The 25,100-nt window shown below is 36.6% G+C and overlaps 1 protein-coding gene across 1 annotated transcript in view; it reads left to right on the plus strand.

Annotated features, from left to right (window-relative positions):
• The window catches only part of ADGRV1 (adhesion G protein-coupled receptor V1), a 786,537-nt gene that overhangs the window by 300,431 nt on the left and 461,006 nt on the right, over nt 1-25,100 (plus strand). Inside the window, 9 exon segments of the mRNA XM_043996987.1 lie at nt 1,269-1,306; nt 1,309-1,415; nt 1,417-1,519; nt 2,125-2,211; nt 2,214-2,262; nt 6,004-6,022; nt 6,024-6,138; nt 6,141-6,164; nt 16,064-16,164. Of these exon segments, the coding sequence (XP_043852922.1) occupies nt 1,269-1,306; nt 1,309-1,415; nt 1,417-1,519; nt 2,125-2,211; nt 2,214-2,262; nt 6,004-6,022; nt 6,024-6,138; nt 6,141-6,164; nt 16,064-16,164 (643 nt within the window).

The following is a 25,100-nucleotide window of genomic DNA, read 5'->3' on the forward strand; positions in this document are numbered from 1 at the left end:
GTACCCTGTTAGGAATATTTAAGTTAACTCTACAAAGTTTGGTATATGTTTGTTGTTAGTTTTACTAACAATCATTAAGGCTTGCCTTCACATGAAGGTACACTTGTGTTATTTCATTGAAATCCAGAGATATACTGAATACTGTAAAACATATTATAATTAAAATCACTTTAAGGGAATATTTCATTCATTCATTCATCCATTCATTCATTCATCCATCCATCCATCTATCCATTTATCTATCTACCATTCATTTATTTATTCATTCTTTACTCCTTCCTTCCTTTATTTGTTTGTTTGTTTATTTATTTTGGCAGGGCAGTGAGGGTTTAAATGACTTGCCCAGGGTCACACCAGCTAGTAAGTGGCAAGTGGTCTGAGGCCTAGATTTGAACTCAGGTCCTCTTGAATCCAGCACTAGTGCTCTATCCATTGTGCCACCTAGCTGCCCTAAGGAAATATTTTATGATATGTGACAGCCTAAGCAAAAAATTTGAAAGTGTATGTAAACAATACATGCAACACTTTGCTTATCACTATTTAGTATTAATGCTATCCATTTAAAAAGTCTTTTTTTGTTGTTTGTTTGTTTTGGTTTTTTTGCGAGGCAATTGGGGTTAAGTGACTTGCCCAAGGTCACACAGCTAGTAAGTGTCAAGTGTCTGAGGCGGATTTGAACTCCTGGTACTCCTGAACCCAGGGCCGGTGCTCTCTCCAATTGCTCATCTAGCTGCCCCCCATTTAAAAGTCTTAAAAGCAGAAAAGCATATTTTTCACATATACTTAGTTTTAAACATGTATTTTATAGTATTAACTGACCCACATAACATAGAAAAGAAGATAAAGGGAGAGAGAGAGAGAGAGAGAGAGAGAGAGAGAGAGAGAGAGAGAGAAAGAGAGAAGGCTCCATGCAAAACCTATCACCACTAACTAAAAAGCAGTTCAAAATACATGCCCTATTGATGCTAGGTCATTAATGTCACCTTAATGTACAAAGGGCAGCACACATGTATTTAAATATACATGATTAGGGGCAGCTAGGAAGAGCAGTGGATAAAGCACTGGCCCTGGTATTTCAGGAGGAACCTGAGGTCAAACCTGGCCTCAAATACTTGACACTACCAGCTGTGTGGACCCTGGCAAGTCAATTAACCCTCATTGCCCAACAAAAAAAAAAGAAAGAAAGAAAAAGAAAAAAAAAAGAAACATGATGTGTATGTTTCTATTGTATGCTATTTCAAAGAAGTCTTTCTTTTCTGTTTCAACAGAAGCAAAACTATCCTTGACACATGTCCATATTTGTCGATATTGCCCTTCACTGGTATCCACAGCAAATCAATGGACATAAGTTTGAAGGAAAGGAGGGGGATTATATCCAAGTTCCTGAACGATTACTGGATGTCCCAGATGCAAGTTTTTATGGCTGGTGAAAAGAAATGCAAATTAGTACAGTTTACAGAATATAGCAGCCAACAGTGGTTTATAACTTGGTAACAATGTTCTGGCCCTAAACAACAAGGTAGTTTTTCTCATTTCAAAGTGATTTCTTGTTTCTCATGGAATCCGTGTTGTTGCTCTGTTAACCTCAGTAACCTCAGATGATTCATTTTTTCACCACTATGATGTACGTCTTGAAGTCTCTGGTCCTGTTGGACCTACCAAACATCACGAAAATGTTTTCTTTCTGCAGATAATTTGTGAGATTTTACAGTTGAAATACAGTTAAGACATGTGAAATATTTGTTTGAGATTTGAAAAGTGAAATTCTAATGATGATAAAAGAAGAGTAACTCAATTTCAAGCAAATCCCGAGTACTTAATGCCAAAAGACACCTGAAGCCAGTAAAATTGCCCAGATGAACGGGATAGTGAGAAGTCCTTGATCCCAGTGTTAGCATGAAGTAAAATGGAATTATGTAGCACTAAGTGAGAAGCTGTTAGGGGCATTTTATTCATAAATGGCCTAAGAATAGTTGAAAAAGAAAATGGTAAGAATGAAATAATGATCTGAATTGAGAGTGGTTGGGGACAATGTCGGTGATAAATATTAACTGGAAAACTTCAGTGAAGTTTTACCATGATTACTTTTTAAAATTTTTCATTAATTTTTTTTGGATGTTACAGGTTTATCTTTGAGTGTGAAGGTCAGAGTTCATAATCCACTGACAGGCAACAACGAGGTCCTTTACCGGATTTATGCTACAGAGCACCGGGTGTTCCCCAGAAATCCTTGTGTCTCCTTGGGAATCAGGCTGCTGCAAGGTACTTTTGCATGATTGTAGCTTTGTTTCTAGGTGACCAGCATTACTTGAGCTAGATTTGAATATAATTTTCCATTACTTACTTTTGGTTAGCTCTTTGCATGAGTGAGCAATAGAGAATGCTGTGGTGTTGAATAGGAGGGAACATGCAGTCACAAAATCATTTAATAATATGGCTGATGTCTGTCCTCCATTCCTCCTTCCCTTCCTTTCTCTCTCCTCCTTTCCTTCCTCCCTCCCTTCTCTCTTTCTTCATTCTTCCTTCCCTCCTTTTTTCTTCCTTTTCTTCCTCTCTCCCTCCCTCCCTTTCTCCCCCCTCTCTTCCTCCCTTCCTCCCACCATCCATCTCTTCTTTCCTTTCTTCCTTCTTTTATACTTTTCTATATTTCTCATGAAATTATAGTAAACTAGTAGCCTAGGTTGGTTAGAATCCACCTTAGTAACATCATGAACTGATCTGCAAAGTTGGAAAAGCATCTCTCCTTTCTCTGGCCTTCAATCTGGCCTTGCCCTCACAGGACTCACTACTTCTATATGTTCAGCTATGGAAAGCCCTCTGATGGAAGCACTTATGTCAAGAAGAAAGAGTAACTGGTGTTAGAAAGCATGGGTTTGAATCTTGACTGTGCTATTTGTTCATTATGTCAGTTTGGGAGAGTCACTTAATTCCTCTAGCCTGAGTCCTTGCCTGTAAAATGGGGCTGCTTCTCTGATCTACTTCACAGGGTTATTGGGAAGATCAAAAGTGCAATCAAAAGGTTGACAGTTCTTATACTTCCAGTCCATGAATGCCCTGGTGTAAAATCTCAAGACTGGATTCTTAGTTAGTCTAGGGAAAGGCCTCAAGTTTCTATTCCAATTCTGGCTCAGAAATTTTAGTGTGTTGATAAATATTTATTAGATTGGATTGAACAGTGAGTTGGAAATCCTGAAATGACTGCGTTCATAGGATTACAGACTAGGGAATGTGGAGGTCATTAGTTCAACCTCCTTATTTTACAAATGAGGAAACTGAGGGCCAAAGGAGGGAAGTGCCGTGATCAAGGGAACTTCAGTGGAAGTAATCAGTTGCAGGTCAGTCCTTAACTTTGAATGTAAGTTAGGGTATAATATTAAACTGGTTAAGCAATTGATCAGAAATTCAGGAGCAGATGTCTGGAACTTTGGAACTGGGCAGCAGATTGACCCTCCATAGTTCTAATATTGTTGGCTTCTTCATGGTTGGATGGTTGAATTGAGATTCATGATTTCTAATTTCTGATCTCAGTACTACTGGTTGATACCTGAGTGTAATTAATATCTCAAGTTTATCTTTGAAATTAGAGGATAAGAATCTTCTGCCATGGAGAAATCTTTCTTAGAAATTAGGAGAAACATGAAATAGATTTCAGGCTTCCTTATTCCCAGGCCACTCTTCAAATTCCTGAAATCTTTTCTAGGTAAATGCTTAGCACAATGCCTTCATGTAGTAAGGCGTTTAACAAATGCTTGTTCCTTTCCTTTAACCTTTTCTTTTCCCTATTCATCTCTCTCTGTCTATGTCTACTTCTCTCTCTATCTCTCTCTCTTTCTCTCCCTCCCTCCCTTTCTCCCTCTCTAACCAATTTGACAGTTATGCTTTCTTTTATCTAAGTCCATTGATGACACTATTGAATGTTCAAGACTATTGAATTTGAATAAATCAGGGCCAGGAATGGAACCTTAGCCCATATCAATAAAGCCCTGCCACCCTGTCCTCTGTGATTATTACTAAACAAACAAACAAAAAAACTTTTTAAAAAGAAAAGAAATGAAGTCAAAATGGGTACATGATTTACACATAAGGATGATACCATAGGCAAATCAAGGGAATTGTTTATCTCTCAGATTTATGGGTGGGGAAAGAATTTAGGACCAAAGAAGATATAGAAAATAAAATAAAAATGTAAAAAATATAATTTTGATTATATAAAATTAAAAAGCTTTGCACAAAATGAATGTAAGCAAGATTACAAGGAAAGTAGAAAACTGGGAAAGAATTTTGAAACAAATATCTCTGATAAAGGCCTCCTTTCTCAAAATATATAGAGAACTGAGTCAAATTTATAAGGTACAAGTCATTCTCCAATTGATAAATGGTCAAAGGATATGAACAGGCATTTTTCAGACAAAAGAAATCAAAGCTATCTATAATCATATAAAAATGCTCTAGATCATTGTTGATCAGAGAAATGCAAATTAAAGCAACTCTGAGGTATCACCTCATACCTATCAGAGTGGCAAAATATAACAAAAAATGGAAAATATTGGATGTTGGAGGAGATGTCGGAAAGCTGGGACGCTAATCTACTGCTGGTGGAGTGTGTGAAAAGATCCATCCATTCTGGAGAGTAATTTGGAACTATGCCAAAGGACTATAGAACTGTGCACAACGTTTGATCCAGCAATTCCACTGCTAGGTTTATATCCCAAAGACATCCCCCAAAAGAGAAAAAGACCTATTTGTACAAAAATATTTGTAGCAGCAATTTTTGTGGTGGCTAAGAATTAGAAATCAAAGGAATGCCTATCAATTGGGGAATGGCTAAACAAGCTGTGGTATATAATAATGATGGAATATTATTGTGCTATAACAAATGGCAAGCAGGATGGCTTCAGAAAGGCCTGGAAGGACATGTATGAAATGATGTATTATGAAGTGAGCAGAACCAAGAGAACATTGTACCCAGAGACAGCAATATTGTTTGATGAGGAACTATGAATGACTTAACTATTCTCAACAATACAATGATTCAAGACAATCCCAAAGGACTATTGATGAAACATTCTATCCCCCTCAGAAGAAAGAACTGATATTGATGGAACAGACTGAAGCATGCTATTTTTCACTTTCTTTCATTTTTTAAAATCAAGTTGCTTGTACAAAATGACAAATATGGTAATGTTTTACATAATCATACATGTATAACCCATATCTGATTGTTTGCTGCCTCAGGAAGGGGACAGGGGGAGGGAAAGCAGGATAAAAATTGGAACCCAAAAGCATAAATAAAAAAGTTTATTATTTTTTTTAAAAGAAAAAGAAAAGAAAGAGAATGGAAAACACAAGACAATAAAAAGAGATCAGCCAATAAATAGCATTGCCTTAAGACTGCTCAGAAAATGTGGCTATAACATCTTTGATGGTTTATGCTGGCTATAACCTTAGAGAAATGTTTTCAGCTCATAGGTTAGACCACATAAAAGACATCAATCCTGAGAACTTGAAGAGATTCATGTTCCAAAATAAATATATAATATGTAGCTTTTCTTTTTCTATTTCCCCCCGAGTGACAGGGTGATTAATAGAACCCTCTACAACCATAATTACTATGTAGGCTTGTTTTCTTTACGTAGGTAAAGCTGGTATATTTTATTACTAATATTCAGTTTGATTGTACTTTGATTTTAATTGTATTTCAAAAAATGTGACTATAGAAATTCTCCTGTAAAATGTACAATGCTTCTCTGGGTTTGGTTAGTCATATAGGACACTTCTCCAGATCAATTGTGTGGCTCACACTCAGGCAGGTCCTGAGTACAAGGCTCCTTGTCCTGTACAAGCTATTCACTCAGCAATTCTACTTAACTATGGGGTTTACTTAAGGATTGACTAAAGAACTCTCAAGTTCAACAAATGCATTTACTCTGCAAGCCTTCTCACAGCACCTTAAGTGCTCTAATAAAATAAGAATGGTAATTTTCATTGTTGTTTTTGTTTTAGCTGGTTGTCCGATAGTCAGTTTTTGCAAAGTGGTCGATGTCACTTCAAACTATGTGGAATGTGCCTGTTCACACATGTCGACATACGCCGTCTATGCCCAGACAGATAGCTTGTCTACATACAATGAGGCCTTTTTTCTTCTGGATTTATTTGCATCTCAGGTCAGTTGAGATTCTTCTTAAGGTTAATCATGATAATAAAAATAAAAATAGCATCTATTTTTAAAATTGTACATATATGACAAATAACACTGTTAACTATTAATGAATACTTCTCATGCTGTAAGTTTCTGTTAGTATATGATCAGGGATGGAAAATACAAAACAAAATACTACATATAGTTTCGAAAACTATCATTATTTGCTTGTTAAAGGAGGCCACTTTCATTTTATATTTAAACATTTTGCCTGACATCCTACACATGGGGCTCTAAAGGGATATTCTTTCAAAGAAAAGGGTCTTGTTAAGGCTTGATGATGATTAACTTTATCACCTGAAACCAACATGAAGAAAACTTGGTTTAACACATTTTGTTGGTCCTGTGAATGGAAGATACTAGCAATATATTGGAGACACAAAGCGTAATTTCACAGTAAATAGAGTGAATATCGTAAAAATATTAGTGTTTTTTTAAACCGAAAGAAAAACCAAAGGGTTTTTTTTAAGAAAAAAAGAAAATAAAAAAAATAATTCCCAAAGAAAAAATAAAAGTCAGAAATTAAAAGCTTTTTTCCTCTTGAAAGTCATCTTCAAAAAATATACTTTACCGCATAAATAAACTAAACTCATTAAGGTCTCTTTTTTTGGAGAGAAATAGGAACATTCTGTTGGTCTACAGCTTAAATTAGGGATAAGAAACAGAAATTTGCTTAAATAAATACAATAAATAACTTTTAAAAAATATGAATTTGTAGTATGTTATTATTAACATCTTAAAAAAGAGAGAAAGAGAAGGGAGGGAGACAGGGACTAAGGAGAAAACAAATGACTGTGATGGTCTGGGAGTATGAGGAGAGAGATGAAGAGATAGAGAGTGGAAAAACAGACACACAGAAACAGAAAGCACAAAGAACGAGAAAGACAGAGGCAGAGAGATGAAAAAGACAGGACACCAGAATATGCATATGGAAAATGGAAACATATTGATGAGAAAGTATATCTATATATGATATGTGGTTTTGCATGTATATATCTATATGTATACACATGTGTATCATGTATGTATGCATACATATAGGTATGTGTGTATGTATACACACAAATACATATGAAAACCTACCATCTGATACTTGTCTTGCAGGTCAGAGAAAATTAATTAAGCCAAAGACTTAATGAAGGGGACCTGGCCCACAGGCTTTTACCTCTGTCATGGAAGAGAAAGAATTCATAAACTTTGCACTCCAGACAAACCTTCCCCTGTTATTCCACATCATTCGACCTTTTTGCTTTGTTCACATAATTACTCTGCCGAGAATACTTGCATGCAGCTTCACCATTTGTCTATATCCTATCAGGCCTTTGGATTCAGGTCAAAATCTCACCTTTCACTATCCTAGCCAATGTTTCTGCAGCTCTTAATAGCTTTTTCACTGATTTCTAATCTATTGTGAGCAAACAACAGATTATTATTTTGTCTTTCCACATATTTTTGGTCTAACTAGATTATGGTCCTCTTATAAGCAAAACCTTATAGTCTTAGTGTATACAGAACCTAGTGCCCCATATTTTAATAAATGCCCATTAACAGACCTTGAGATATTGACCACAGCCAACCTCATTGTTTCAGAACTTAATATTGACTTAATATTTAGTATACTTGGTTATGTAAACATAAACATGTGCATCCATTAATCACCTACCTGCTATGTATTTTTCTGGGCACAAAAACACGTGATTCATTTACCTATCTTTTGCCATAATATCATTAAAATCTATTTTATAGGTAATTATATGTTTCCTTAATAAAATGTTACAATGTCTTATTTATAATCCTGTATTTAAATCCAGTAACAAATATTGTTGGCCTTTTTCCTCAATTCCATACTATTTTAATTCTATGAAATTTTGCTTTCATGAGAATACATTTTGATAGAACGGTAAGAAATATATAGGATGGTGAATTAAAGGCATAAGGCAAGAGGTGAAAAAGAGAGACAGAGAGAGATAAGGAGGGAGAAAGGGAAAGAGAGAAGAGGAAAAGAGAGAGGAAAGAGGTAAGCAAGAAAGGAAAAGCATAAGAGGGAGAGAGGAAAGAGAGGAGAGAGAGATAGAGAGAGAGAGAGAGAGAGAGAGAGAGAGAGAGAGAGAGAGAGAGAGAAAGAGATTTGAGAAGGACATGAAAACAAAACCAACATCAGGCCTACCTGGATGGATGTATTTCTATATTGGGAATACTGTGCAGAATTGTGGTCACCATTTATGCAAGTACATTACTGGAGAGAAGTCCAGAAAAGATGAACTAATGCAATTAAAGAGAGAAAAAAGACTGTTCTATGAGAAATTTTCTGTTTATAAAGATTAAGGCTGGAAAAAATATAAATAGCCTAAAATCTTGAATTCCTTTGTTAAACAATTTTATATGACCAAAATGAAGGGATAAAAGGGAAAGAAAGGATTAGTCATTTCAATCGTTATTCAGTTGTTTCAGTCCTGTCTGACTCTTCATGACCCATTTGGGGTTTTCTTGGCAAAGATACTACAATGGTTTGCATTTTCTTCTCCAGCTCATTTACCAGATGTGGAACTGAGGCAAAAAAGAGTTGTGACTTTCCTGAAGTCACACAGCTAGTAAGTGTCTGAGGCCAGATTTGAATTCATGAAGATGAGTCTTCTTACAGGCCTGGCACTCTATCTGTTGATAGCTGATCCAATTTCTTTATATAAGAAGTAGTAAGAATAGGGACATCATTGATCCCAGGATGATAAAAACTGAACCTATAAGCACAGCTTCTAAAAGATTTAGATAAATCCATGAATTATAGATAAATGGTAGTTTAATCATTTAAATTAATAGGAGGAATTGGTATTCAATTCAGCAAGCACCTATTAATTGTCTACTAAATGCCTTGACATTAGGGATACAAATACAAGGTGAAATATGGTTTCTTCCCTTAAGGAACATAGTTTACAATACTTGAGTAAGAAAGTATAAACTAACTTGAGGAAGAATTGTCAGCCAGAAAGATTATGTAAGGCTTTGAATAGGAAGTAGCACCATTGTTCAGTCTGAAGAAAGCTGAAGAGTCTGAGAGGCAGAAAAGAGAAAGGAATTTAATAAGAATTCATATGTAGATAGTACATATACTATATGTAGGTTAGCAAAGCACTTTATAGAATTTTCTTATTTTATCCTCACAGCAACTCTTTGACATAAATGCTATTGGTAATCCGATTTTACAGATGTGTCTTAAAGATTGAGAATTGCCCAGGGTCACAGAGGCCAGTGAGCATCTGTCATGAATCTGAACCCATGTCTTTCTGACTCTTAAGTTTTGGCACTTTAGACAAAAACAAAACAAAACAAACAAACAAAAGTGCCAAACATCCCTTCCTTCAAGGAGCTCACATTTTAGTGAGGAAGAAAATATGCAGTTGTGTAGGTATATACAAAATCACATTTAAATCAAATACAAGGAAACTTTGGAGGGAAAGGCACCAACAGCTGGGGGAGATGGAGCCTGGAAAGGCCTCCTACAGTAGGTGATGCTTGAAGATGTCTGGAAGGAAACAGGATCTTAGGAGGTAAGGAGAGCAGTTCACACTGTATGCTGCAATGTTATTTGTAGTGCAGAATTCTGAGATCTAGACAGACACAAATACTTTGTACTGAATTCCTGAACTTAACTTCCTAGGGCTTCAGTCGAGCCTTATTGGTTCTTATATAACATATGATGCCCAACCAGTTTACTTATGTGCTTTCCCAGCCTGTAGTAGATTAGAAGCAGCAAGTAAAAAGGCAATATGCTTGGTGGTGGTGATAGTTGTACAGGAGATTGTTAGGGACAGAGATAAAGACAACAGGAGCAGGGATAGCTGAGGTAACATGAGGAAACAGAAAAACTAAAGTAAAAATAAACGCTGAACCGTACTGCCCAATATACAGCACAAGGTGATAAGGAGTCTCATCTTGATGACCCTGAGCCATCAAGAAAAAATTGGATTATGTCCAGCATATTACTTTTAAGACAGTGAATTGTATGGTACATTTTATAAAGAGTCATCAAAATATGTTCAAGAAATTTTATTAATAAAAAAGGTAAGCTTTAGTTGTGGAGATGCGAAAGTCTGTTATGTAGGACAAGCTATTTATTTCAGGATGTGAGATAAATGAGGAATAACTATGTGTATATACATTTATCCATCCATCCATCCATCCATATGTATAAGCATTCTTTCATTTCTGATTTCATAATTAGGGCTGACAATAGCAAAAGACTTTGCAGTTAGTGGCAATATTTTTTCATGCTAAATTTATAAGTCATCTGCATAACTTTTTTGGGGGGTTGGTTTTGGGGGGGGCAATGGGGGTTAAGTGACTTGCCTGAGGTCACACAGCTAATGAATGACAAGTGTCTGAGGTCAGATTTGAACCCAGGTCCTCCTGAGTCCAGGGCCAGTGCCTTATCCACTGTGCTACCCAGCTGCCCCATCTGCATAACTTTTTATAAAGACAAGTTAAATTGATTTAGTCCTTCCCTTTCAGTCTGATAGTACTAAGAAATGTCATGCATCTATCAGTAGTATGTTGTGTTCTGCACTAAACTGTGTCTACCCAGTTCTAAAATGTTTGAATACAGGAAAGATTTGTGCCTTCATATCTAGAACTCCTCATGGTATAACTACCTCCACCAAAGCAGAATGAAGTCTACTAGATAAATCCCAGGGTTATGTATGAAGCACAGAGAGGGTAAACAATCTGTTTAGGGTCACACAGCTTGTAAGTATCAGAAGCAGGATTTGAATATAGGTTTTCCTGACTCTAATAAGCCACATTGTCTCTAATAGAAGAACAACAAATTTAGTGTTTTTTTTTAATTACCCAGTCGATTGTTTTGAGATATAAGACGTTGTACTGATTATTTTCAAGGGCATTAGTGGGGAGGATGCTGTCTTTTTTTTTTTTTTGGTGAGGCAGTTGGGGTTAAGTGACTTGCCCAGGGTCACACAGCTTGTAAGTGTTAAGTATATGAGGCCGGATTTGAACTCAGGTCCTCCTGACTCCAGGGCCGGTGCTCTATCCACTGTACCACCTAGCTGACCCTGAGGGTGCTGTCTTAACCAACAAAATCAGTTGTTTGTTGTACTACAGTTACAACCTTAAGAACTTTCTAAAATTTTAAAATGTTGCTTTGAAGAATTTTTATGACAGTATACTTCAGTAGCCTGGGAATTAAAGAGGTCTGGGTTCTAATCCTAGTTCTACAATCAGATAGCTACGTGATTTTAGGCAAGAAACTTTTCCTTTCAGGCCTCAGTTTCCTCCTTTGGAAAATGGAGTTGGACTACTAAGTTGTAGTGCCTCTTCTAGTCCCAACATTGTATGATTCTTTTCATAAGACTTTGTTTACCATGAATAAATAAAGCAGTGATGATGGCTCATTTACAAGAACTGGCATAAAAAGATATCAACCAGGAAATGTACAAATGGAAAATAAAGGTGGTCATGAAGTGAAGCTATATGAGATGGACAGCCTAGGTATTTCACTGATACCCAGGAACAGTAAAAAATGCTAAACAAAAGCATTCATTAGCTTGGAGATCTTCTATGAAGGATGTATGAGAGGAAAGGAATAGAATACTATCCTATACTCAGAAGGCATGAGTGGGTTATTCTGTGCCTTTGGAGGGAGCTGTTGTACATTGAAATCATAGATCCACTGAGGCAGCTGGGCTGACAGTATGGTTTGGAAGCTTCCAGAACTCTGCAAGACTCTTTAAGGGGGTCCAGGAGGTCAAATGCATTTTCAGGATAACACTAAGATGATTTAATTTCTAATATGGTAACTATCAAGAGATATAATCCACATGCAAAAGTTGTTTGAGGTCCTCAATAATCTTAAGAGTGTAAAGGATGCTGAGACCAAAAAGAATGAGATCTACTGTACTGAAGTGTTTATTAAATTCATTTCTGCATTCAACAAGCATTTCCTAAGCATGTACTCTGTGGCAGGAACTGCGCTTAGCTAGGAACTGGGGACACAATGGCAAAATTGAAAAATAGTTCCTGCCCTGAAGAAGCTGATATTCTGTGGTGGATGGGGAAAAGGCAAGGTACACAGATAAGTACAAAGAAAAACAAGAGAAAGATGTGCTGTGGTGCAAGTAAAGAGGGGCTTCATTCTGGACAAGCAAGATGTGTGCAAAGGCATGAAGAGAGGAGATCGAATGCCAAGTACAAGGTACGGCAAAAAGGTCTATTTGATTGTAACAGAGTGCACGAAGAAGATTGATGAGCAATAACCCTGGAAAGATGGGCTGGAGCCAGCTTGTGAAGTGTTTTAAATGCCAAACAGAGGTGTTTGTATTTTATCCTAGAGGCAATAGGGAACCCAATGGAACTTTTGAGCAGAGGAGTGGCATGCTTTAGAAATAGAAATTTGAATGTTGAATTAAAATGAGAAATTGGAGGCAAAAAGACCAATTAGGAAATAAATATAATAGTCTAGGTGAGAAGCAATAAATACTTCATCTCTGTGGTGGCCATGTGAGTCGAGAGAAGGGTATGAATGAGAGAGATGTCAAAGATGTAGAATCAACAAAACAGCAACTGATTTGATAGAGGGTGGGGGGAAGAATGAAGAGTCAAGCATGATTACAGACTTGATTGACTGGAAAGTTGGTGGTACCCTCAACAGAAGTAAGAAAATTAGGCAGAGGGACAGAAGGTTTGGGAGATAGATTATGATTTCTTTTTTAAACATATTGGGTTTGGGGGCAGCTATGTGTCACAGTGGATAAGGCACAAGTCCTGGATTCAGGAGGACCTGAGTTCAAATCCAACCTTAGATACTTAATACTTACTAGCTGTGTGACCCTGGGCAAGTCATTTAACCCTCATTGCCCTGCAAAAACAAAAAAAAAAATCCCAAACAAACAAAAAAAACCAACCAAACAAAAAAAATAAACATATTGAGTTTGAGGGGCCAATGGGACATCTAGTTGGAAATAATAACAATAACAACAATGAAAAGAATAGTTTACATTTATAAAACATTTTAAAGTTTATAAAATACTTTATAAATGTTTTCTCATTTGGTCCTCACAACAACCATGTGATGCATGTGCTATTATCTCCATTTTGTAGTTAAAGAAATTGTGTCTAAGAGAGGTTAAATGACTTATACAGGATCACAGAGTTTGTGTCTCAGAAAGGATTTGAATTCAAGTCTTTCTGACTGCAGGGTCAGCACTCTGTACTATGTCAATGAGCAGCCTCAAATGTTCACAACGCAGCTGGTCATTTGAGACTGATGCTCCAGAAACAGGCTAGGGTTGGATGTATACATCTGGTGGTCATCTGAATGGGGATGGTAATTAAGCCCATGGGAACTGAAATGGTCACCAATAGAGAAAGTATAGAGAGAATAGGATAGATGACATGAAATATTATGTTTCAGCTTCAGGAATAAAAGCAAAGAAAAATGTGTAAATGTTTTATTAGAGACTCTACCTGTGACTTAAAATTTTGTAGACTGTTACAGATTATGGATATAATTAAATTATAAGCAAATTTTTGTGGGCTTTGAGATAACATAAAATGGTTGAAATAGCAGTAGTCAAGTGACCTGGATTAAAATCTTACTTCTAATGATAATTTTGTGAATATGAAATAATTTAATTCCTCAGTTAAATTTCCTCATCTTTAAAAATGAACATAATAATAACCATAATACATAGGTCACAGGGTTTCCATGAGGAGCAAGTGAGATAATATATGTGAAGTGCTTTGTAAAACTTAAAGGATGGTTTAAATACAAATTATTATTATCATATTTTAGACCATTTAAAATTTTCATAAAGAAAATTTCTATAACGGATCATTTTATTTTCTGGTACTTCAATACTATTTATTTATATTAGCCAATATCCTCTTTACATGTATCTTCAACATCACCATTATTCATAATTATATTTTGACTACATGCAAAAGAAATGGTAATGTGTTCAGAACATTAATGCTAGAATATCTAGTCTTTGTCAGTTAAGGTGCAAGTCTTAGCAGGGTCACCTTAGTTCTTGTTCCTCTAGAGGTACATTGTGTCCCTATGTGGGTGTCTTTGGATGGAGCCCTAGGACCTGCACACCTGTCTACTCTGTGGGAACACAGAAAATCCCATGGCAGCCTTCCCAAAAAAGAATTGCTCCAGATTTCTTGGCCAATCTTCTAGCCTTGGGTTATGCAGAGTCTGCCTCACCAAGTAGTGTCCTTTCTACTATGTTAAAACAAGGGGCTGCTATTTAAATCAGCTCCCAGAGGCTTACTGCAGGCACATCTAAACCAGGAAAATGAGTCATAAGGACCTTTCAGATGTCCATTTGAATTGTGCCAATCCTTAGCTTCCTTTAAAATAAGAAAACAAAAAATAAAAACAAAACCTTTTTACATCTTAAGAATATGATGGTGGTTTCATTTGCTTATCACAAAAGCCTTTTTATAGTTTTAAAAGTTTATCATAAAAGTAGAAAGGCAGCGTGGCAAAGAGGTTAGACAACTGGCCTTTGAGTCAAGAAAACCTTACTTCAAATCCTATTTCTGACGCACAAGTTATGTAACCATGAGTAAGTCACTTAATCTCTAAGACTAAATTAATGACTAGCTCCCCATCTGAATTAGGGAGGGAAGGAGGGACCACAGATCTGCATAAAAAGGATAGAGGCAGAACCGCCTAGAGAGAAAATACTAAAATGCTGTTTTCCAAAGCTATACTTAACCTGCTTCTGTATGGGTAGGACAGACATTCACATCTTAATATTAGCATTAAAAAAAATTCTTAGATTAATCAAATCGTGGCCTGAACATAGGAGCTTCAAGGGAAAGAAATAATGGAATAGGTTGCCTTCATCCCCTGGTTTTTGAAGTGTAAATAGATGAGTACAAAGTAAGCTGTAAAGACGGTGATTCATTTCTTTGAAACCATTTAGACATTTAGGATTTTATGCTGAGAGGCAATGAATCGTGAGCCACTGGGGCTCTAGCCTTAGTTTTGGCACCCAGTTGAATGAAGTTGCCTTGAAAACTCATAATCATCACTGCCTTAATTACATAACTATTACCTGTAGATAAAAAGGGTAATTAAAACAGGTAAGTTTTTGTAGCACAATTTACCATTTTATACTTGCAAAATACCAGCTCTGTCTCTGAATGTCTATTTAACAGAACCACCTGCTTTTCTGACAATAAAAGATGATCCCTCTCTTACAAAAAGCAGGTATCGGGGCAGCTAGGTGGCGCAGTGGATAAAGCACAGGCCCTGGATTCAGGAGGACCTGAGTTCAAATCCCATGTCAGACACTTGATACTTACTAGCTGTGTGACCCTGGGCAAGTCACTTAACCCCCATTGCCCTGCAAAAAAAACCCAACAAAAACAAAAACAAAAGCAGGTATCTGCTGATCCAAATAATGAAGATAATGTCAAGTGAAAATAACCCATTCATCTAATACATACATTCAAGATGGGGTTGAACACAAACTTTTGATTAGGAAAGCTACCTTTTTGCTTAGTTAATATGAAGGCTTCACATTGGGCCTCTTTCTCTTTTTATTTGTTTATTTATTTTTATTTTTTTTGGGGGGCAGTGAGAGTTAAGTGACTTGCCCAGGGTCACACAGCTAGTAAGTGTCAAGTGTCTGAGGTCCGATTTGAACTCAGGTCCTCCTGAATCCAGGGCCTGGGCTTTATTCACTGTGCCACCTAGCTGCCTCCTGGGCCTCTTTCTCAATGCTGAGCAGTAGAAACTAATGACTTCTTTCTTTGATGACCCCAGTGCTTTTCTCAGCAACACTAGCTGTTTGTTCCTGGATGTTAAAACAACACTTCGCTTTCTTTCTGTTCCTACAGGTCTCTGCCTGGCCATTCTTTCCCATATCTTCTGTGCCAGGTGTTCTATGTTTGCTGCGAAGCTTCTGACTCACATGATGGCAGCCTCTTTAGGTACTCAGGTAAGGCCTAGTGGATCTTTCAGAGGTTTCAGCAAAATGATTGATTTGTTTTCCAGAGTGATCCACAAAGTTCTTCTGCAAGTTATGTGAATTAGATTTAAAGTTAGAATGTAAGCCAATCCCAGCTAAGACAGCTTTATTTCTTTTTTGCAGGGGAGAGAGAAGTCAGGAGGTAGAAATGTGCAAAATATTAAATCTTTGATCTTTGTTACATTGAGAAAGCCTTGAACCTCACAGAAGAAAATAGTGGAGGGAAAGTCCTTTGAAATTTTTCTTCCTCTGCCAGATTTTACTAATATTAGAACATTTTATTTTATCTTGTTGAATAAACAAGTTGCCCTACTATAAATTTACCTTGTTATAGAGGTATTTAAAAATCCTATGAATAATAAAACATGGGAATTATCTAGTATCCATCTACTCTCATCTCACATTACAAGGTTTAATATATATGTTTATATTTTAAATTGCCTCCTTTGTTTTTATGCCTATTATAGTGGACAGGACATAAACATATTCCTTTTACTTCAAATTATATATTTAGAAGCCAGAGATAATGGCAGACTTCTAAGTTCTTTTTATAGATGACTCTTATAAATACGATTTTATAAAATGATTCCCTTCCCCATGTTGACACACACTATATTTTTAAGAGGACAAAAATGCATCTTATTAAACAGTATTATTTTCTTAAATGTTATTAGTAGCTGAATAACTATTGAATGAATGAGGGAACATTGAATGGAGAAATTGGGATATAAAATAGAATATAGATAGATTCGATTCAGGTCTCTATATTCTAGCAGTGGGAGTGGCATAGTGCAGGTTTCATAACGGCATTTTGTTTTTTAGGGAACAAGCTAAGTGCTGAATTCCAGGCCAAGTGCTCTAGATTATGTTTTAAGAGTACCTGTGAAAGAAATAAAGTGGCAGCTGTTGCCCAAAAAGTGACTTGACCTGAATTTGACAAGGTTATTTATATTGGCTGGGTAACCTGTCTAAGCTGTCTGATCTTGCCTGTGTTCCTTGCATGTAGCATCTCAGAAACCTGCCTTCCATAATTAGAGTTCACTTGGCTGCATTCACCACCCACTCTGGTGATTTTTGGCAGTGGTGTTGGTACTAGACTTAATTATAGCACCATAGGATTACAGGCAACAATTCAAAAGTCCTAGCAGACAAATTTGCTCATGTCTAGGGATGTGCAAGGAATACCTAGGATTTACATCATTTGTACTCATAGCAAAATACGAGAAGCAAATACTTTGTATTTTAGAATCCCTAAGTGCTCTTTTAAGAAATTGCTTAAATAAGATCCATTTAGAATGACCAGTAGAATTATAAATTGCTTGTTGCCAATAAAGATCACAAAATAGCTGTTGCTCTTTTTTTCTTATGCATGTTTTGTTTAACATTAATTTGGGGTAGGGAGGTGATTTTGTCTATGTTTTTTCATTGGTGGATTATTGGCATCCAATATGCATTCTGATATTTAAAAAATCATTCTGTTGGCTACTATCACATGAATATGGCCTCAGACACTTAATGGTTATGTGACCTTTAGCATATCACTTAACCTTTGACTGCCTCAGTTTTCTCAGCTGTAAATTGGTAATAAAAACAGCACCTACCTCTCAGGATTGTTGCTAGATAGTATTTGAAAAATGCTTTGCAAATTGTAAAACACTATGTAAATATGCTATCTTATTATTGTCTCCCATAATCAGACCTCTTTAAAAATCTGCAAATTAGTCTAAAGTGACTTTGCCTAAGCTCTCTTATTTTTCAGTCCACTATATATAGTGCCATTTACAGTGGTATCTGACACAAAAACAAGCCTTCTAGATGTCATGACATCTGATTGAAGTATCTTTGGCATTTGGTCTGATTCCCACCTTAGCGTCAACTCGTTTTTGAGGAATCCTAGAGATGTTAAAATGGTTCTAAGGTCTCCATCAGAACATTGATTTGTTCTAGGGAGGGTATAAGAACCTAGGTTGTTTGGAATGCCTGGTCCCCATCCTAGAGGAACATTGACCTGTGAGAAAACCCCATGAAAAACCCAGAATTGTAGTAGTCCTGGAGAGGCTCTAGTAATGAATGAATCTAACAAAACTTCCATATTTGGGATCTATACTTTTCATCAGAACCAGGGATTCTTTTTTCTTTGGGGGGGGGGGATAAGGCAATGAGGGTTAAGTGACTTGCCCAGGGTCACACAGCTAGTAAATTTCAAGTGTCTGAGGTCGGATTTGAACTCAGGTCCTCCTGAATCCAGGGCTGGTGCTTTACCCACTGTGCCACCTAGCTGCCCCCATGAACCAGGGATTCTTAACCATTTTTTTGTGTCCTGGATCTCTTTGGATACCTAATAAAGTCTACAGCTAAATATTTTTAAATAATTGAAGGAAATGCTAAATTTCAGTTAGAGGTTAGAGAAAAAATACACATACATATATGTGTGTATGTATGTTTATATGTGCATACATGTGTGTGTTTGTGTATTCCTTTTCAAGTTCACAGACTCACTGAAATACAGCCCATAGACTCTAGTTTAAGAACCAATGAAATACTAGCTGGGTGACCCTGGGCAAGTCACTTAACCCTCATTGCCCAGCAAAAAAAAAAGCCAATGGAATAAAAAGAAATCAAATTACCAGTATCAAAAATGAAAAAAAAATGAATTTACAACCAGTGAAGAGGAGACAAAAGTAGTTATTAGGAGCTATTTTGCCCAAATATATGCCAATAAAACTGACAATCTAAATAGAATGGATGAAAATTACGTATATATATATATATATATACATACATACATATGTATATATACACATACATACATATATACATATATATAGCCCAGAAGAACAGAATGAGAAATAGAACACTTAAATATCTCTAATTTAGAAAAAGAAATAAAACAAGGCAAAAATGAGCTCCCTAAGAAAAAATCCCCAGCACCAGATAGATTTGCAAGGAAATTTGAGCAAACATTTAAAGAACAATTAATTCTGTTACTATATAGACTTTTTGAAAAAATAGGTAAAGGAGTCCTACCAAAATCTTTTTATGACACAAAATAGGGTTTTGATATCTAAACCAAGAGAATTAAAACAGAGAAATGAAACTATAAAAGCTCCCCTAATGAATATAATTGTAAAAATTTTAAAATAAAATTCAAGCAAGGAGATTACAGCAATATATCACAACGATATCACACTATGACCATGTTGTATTTCTACTAGGAATGTATGGCTGGTTCTATATTAAAGAAACTATAAGTATAATTAACCATATCAATAACCAAAACAATAAAAGTCACATGATTATTTCTATAGATGCAGAAAAAGCATTTGACAAAACAGAAGACTCATTCCTATTTTTAAAAAAATACTATAAAGCATAGGAATAAATGGAGCTTTCCTTAAAGTGCTAAGTATTAATCTAAGACCAAGAAAAGCGTTATCTGTAATGGGGATAATAATCAGGAAGCCTTTCCAGTAAGATCAGAGATAAAGCAAGGATGTCCATTATTACCATTACTTATTCAATATTGTACTAGAAATGCTAGCTATAGATATATGACAAGAAAAAGAAATTGAAGGAATGAGCATGAACAAATTAGGAAACAAAGCTCTTACTCTCTACAAATGATATAATGGTTTACCCAGAGAACCCTAAATTGTTAACTAAAAAACTAATTGAAATAATTACAACTTCAGAGAAGTTTCAGGACTTAAAATAAATCCACACAAATAATCGTCATTCTGTATATTAACAACCAAATCCAGGAGGATATGGAAAGAAAAATTCCATTTAAAATAACTACAGACAGTCAAAAATATTTAGGAGTCTACCTATCAACATACACACAGGAACTATATACACAATTATAAAACACTCTTTACACAAATAAAGAAATCTAAATAATTGGAGAAATGTTAATTGCTCATTGTTGGACCAAGCCAATATAACAAAAATGTTAATACTGCCTAAATTAATTTACTTATTCCAAGCTATACTGGTCAAACTATTAAAGAATTACTTTATTGAGTTAGAAAAAAATAACAAAATGCATCTGGCAGAGCAAAAGGTCAATAGTATCAGGGGAATCAAAGAAAAAATGGGAAGGAAAGTGGCATAGCAGTACTAAATTTATGATAATTCTGCAAAGGTCTAATTGTTAAAACTGGGACTGAGTAAGAAATAGAGGATTGATAAGTGGAACATATTAGGTAAACAATATACAGAAGCAAAATAGCACTGTAACCTAGTGTTTGATAAAGCCAAAGATCTCAGCTATTGGGACAAAAACTCACTATTTGACAAAAACTGTTGGGAAAATTGGAAAGTGGTCTGACAGAAACTAGGCATAGACCAAAATCTCACACCATATACCAAGATAAGCTCAAAATGGATCCATGATTCAGACATACAAGGTGATATCACAAACAAATTAGTGGAGCAGAAAATTACCTGTCAGATTTCTAGATTAGGGAAGAGTTCATCATGACTAAATGAGAGAAGTTCATAGAAAGTAAAATTGATAATTTTGATTATATAAAATTAAAACTTTATATAAACAAAACCAATGCAGCTAAAATTAGAAGAAAAACAGGAAATGGGGGTTTGCGAATCTGATAAACCTCATTTCTATAATATATAAAGAAATTAGTCAAATTTACAAGAATAAGAGCCATTCCTCCCATTGATAAATGGTCAGATGATATGAACAGACATTTTCTGTGAAAGAAATCCAAGCTATCAATAACCATATGAAAAAATACTCTCAATCACTAATAATTAGAGAAATGCACATTAAAACAACTCTGAGATACTACCTTACCCTCATCAGATTGGTTAAGATGACAAAGAAAAAAATGTGTTATCTGTGGAGCTGTGAACTAATTCAACCATTCTGTAAAGCAATTTAGAACTATTCCCCAAAAAGCTATTAAACTGTGTATACTCTTTGAAAATCAGCAATACCACCATTAGGACTTTACCTCAAAGAGATTAACAAAATAGGAAAATGACTCATACACAAACACACACACACACACACACATACATAAACTCTAACAGTTCTTTTTGTGGTGGCAAAGAATTGGAAACTGAGGGGATGCCCATTAATTGGGGAATGAATGAGGTGTAGGTATATGAATATGATGGAATACTGCTGTTATAAGAACCAATAAAGGGAATGGTTTCAGAAAAACCTGGGAAGACCTGTAGGAACTGATAATGAAATGAGCAGAACCAGGAGAACAAACTACACAGTAAGAACAAAGTTGATTTCAATCAACTTTGAATGACTCAGTAACAATGATCATCACAATGACCCATCACAAATTCCAAAGTACTCATGAGTGTATGGGGCTAAAATTCTAGCTGTACTATCTAAAATCTATGAGTGGTCACCAATAAATTATAAGCTTTAGCAAGAGTATTTAAGTGTTTAAGTATTTATTAAAGAGCATTAGGATTAGAGAGAAAGGTAAAAATCTAACTATTTCTAAGAGACCCCATCATCTAACCCACCATGGTGAGGTCAGGAACCAAAAGAGAGAGAACCCCTCCACCAGCATCCGCTTCCTACTTTGTGTCCTCCTCCCAGAAATGGGAGGCTCCTCAAATTGATTTGCTGGTAGCCTTGATAGACAGTACCCACAAGAAAACGTCACTTCCTGACCCCAAGGACCTTGACTGCATGGCTTGTCCTCAGAGGCCTTTTCCTTATGGTGGAGCTTTTCTACAATAGGTCTCCAGCAGGTGGCATCATTCCAATCATTACATGAGAAACATGCAATCTACCTCCAAATAGAGAATTATTAGACAGAGATTACAGATTGAAACATATTTTTTCTCTCTTTCTTTTCCTGGCCCTTTTTTGGGAACATGGCTAATGTGGATTTTTTTGCATAAATATACATATTTGTTACAGCTTTTATTTTTCTTGTCTTCTCATTGAATAAGGGAGAAAGTAATGGGAAGGAAAGAATTTAAAACTGAAAATAAAAGAATAAAAAGTCTGTTTTAAAAAATATTCTTTCATCTAGGACCAAGTTGTAATGGCCTTTGGGAAGAAGTAGATGGTATTTAGTGGGAAAAGAACACTGAGTAGAGGTCAGGTTGAATCCCTGGTTAACCAATAAATAGTTATGCCACTTAATCTCTAGCTTTAATTAGCTCAAGTACAAAATGAAGTGGGACTAATTTTTAGGGGGGGCTTTCTAGCTCTGAAAGGCTCTGTTTTGTTTTTTTGTTGGATTTTTCCTGACTTAATAACATAGCCCCCCCTACTTTTTGAACTTTGAAAATCAATTCCTATTAGAAACCTGCAGATGGCAGTAGAGCCTTGGAATTTGCCAAAATTGTTTGGCAGTCCTCTTCAATTGCATTTGAGAAATCCGCATTTATGTTTTTTATATATGTATATATGTGTGTTTATATGCACATATACATACATACATACATACATACATTGTGTGTGTGTGTGTGTGTGTGTCTTGTTATGCCTAGGAATAAAATACTCAGAAGATAGACCTTTTTGTTTTGTTTTGTTTTCTTATGGTTCATCATTTCCTTTATTTGTACAAAATAGTGAATAATTATACCCTGCCTGAGAAAAAACAACAACAACAGTGGTTTAAGGATTAAACATGTCCTTTTGTCCAAAGCATCTACTTTCAATACATGGAACTAGTAGCATTATCCCCAAAATCTTTGAATTTGCCTGCCTTAGGTTCAGTGGGCTCAGTAAACTTGGCAGCCTTGGAATCAATGAGCTTGAAAGCCTTTGAATCACTGTGCTTTAAGACCTTAGAATCAGACTTGGTGGTCTTGGAGACCTTGATTTTGGACTTGGTAGCCTTGGGGCCAGATATATTGGTCTTGGGGTCAAACTTGGTAATTTTGACTTCAGACTTGGTGACTTTGGCTTCGGATATAGTTACCTTTGAATCAGACTTGGTGATCTCGGTGTCAGACTTTGTGGCCTTGAAGACTTTGGTGTTAGCCTTGATGGCCTTGGGACCATTTTTGGTGGCCTTGGATTCAGACTTGGTGACTTTGGCTTTGAACTTGGTTGCCTTGGGATCAGATTTGGTGATCTTGGAGTCAGACTTGATGGCCTTAAAGTCAGATTTGGTGGTCTTGGAGTCAGACTTGGTCATTTGAGCTTCAGATTTGGTGATCTTGGCTTCAGACTTGATTATTTTGGAATTATACTTGGTGACCTTGGTGTCAGACTTAGTGGCCTTGTAGTCAGATTTGGTGGTCTTGGGGTCAGACGTGGTCATTTGAGCTTCATATTTAGTGACCTTGGCTTCAGACCTGGTTGCCTTGGGATTAGACTTGGTGACCTTGGTTTCAGACTTGGTTGCCTTGGGGTCAGATTTGGTGGTCTTGGGTTTAGACTTGGTGATTTGGGCTTCAGATTTGGTGACCTTGGTTTCAGACTTGTTTGCCTTGGAATTCAATTTTGTGACCTTGGTTTCAGGCTTAGTGGCCTTGGGGTCAGACCTGGTACTTTGGGCTTCAGATTTTGTGACTTTGGTTTCAGACTTGTTTGCCTTGGGATTAGACTTGGTGATCTTGGTGTCAAACTTGGTTGTTTTGGAGACTTTGGGATCAGACCTTGTTGCCTTGGAGACCTTGGTCTTAGCTTTGGTGTCCTTGAGACCATTTTTGGTGACCTTGGGGTAAGACTTGGTTACTTTCACTTTGGACTTGGTTGCCTTGGGATCAGACTTGGTAACCTTGGTGTCAGACTTGGTGGCTTTGGAGTCAGATTTGGTGGTCTTGGGGTTAGACTTGGTGATTTGGGCTTCAGATTTGGTGACCATGGCCTCAGATTTACTTGTTTGGGGATTAGATTTGGTGACTGTGGCCTCAGATTTACTTGTTTGGGGATTAGATTTGGTGACTGTGGCCTCAGATTTACTTGTTTGGGGATTAGATTTGGTGACTGTGGCCTCAGATTTACTTGTTTGGGGATTAGACTTGGTGACCTTGGTGTCAGATTTGGTTGCCTTGGTTTCAGACTTTTTCATCTTGGGATTATACTTAGTGACCTTAGTGTCAGACTTGGTTGCCTTGGTTTCAGACTTGTTCATTTTGGGATTATACTTAGTGACCTTGGTGTCAGACTTGGTGGCCTTGGAACCAGATTTGGTGACCTTGGCTGCCTTAGCATCAGATTTGGTGGCCTTGGTATCAGATTTGGTAGCTCTGGGGCCATATTTGGTATGCTTGCGATCAGACTTGGTGGCCTTGAAGTCAGTGAGCTTGGCAAACCTTGGTTCGGTGGTTCTGGCAACTTTAGAGTCAGGCTTAGTGATCTTGGGGCCTGGGTGTTTAATGCTGAGCCTCGGTCCTGGACATTTGGTGGTAGACTTGAGGCCAGTGTACCTGGCATTGGCATTTTTATCTATGTGTTTAGAGTTCATGCGATTGAGGAGCTCAGACGTGGAGACTTTGATGCTCAGGATTCGGATGGCCTCTGATAAGGCCTTGATGGTTTTGATGTTGTTGGCTTGTATCTTACTCAATTCAATCTTCTTTTGCTTCTTTGCAAAGCCTGTGTTTCTTAGAAACTTGGGGTCAATCCCTTTCAGAGACTTGTATCTCTGTGACTGAGGTTTCTCGATGCCATTTCTTTGCCATTTGTGCGCTCTTTTGTAGGTGGTATAGTTCTTAGACTTAGCCATCTTTACACCTCTGCCTGTGCTAATAGGCACTCCACGGACCAGAAGAAGCTGAGAGAGAGACAGAGAGAGAGAGAGCGAGAGACAGAAATGCACATGTACACATACACACACACACACACACACACACACACACATGTACACACAGAGGCAGAGAGAGAGGAAGTGTGGGGCAGTTGAGGATGTAACTTTTTTTTAATCCTGAGCAATGCTTTTGTAACATTATTT

Source organism: Dromiciops gliroides, chromosome 1, assembly GCF_019393635.1.
Source record: "Dromiciops gliroides isolate mDroGli1 chromosome 1, mDroGli1.pri, whole genome shotgun sequence".
NCBI classification, from domain to species: Eukaryota; Metazoa; Chordata; class Mammalia; order Microbiotheria; family Microbiotheriidae; genus Dromiciops; species Dromiciops gliroides.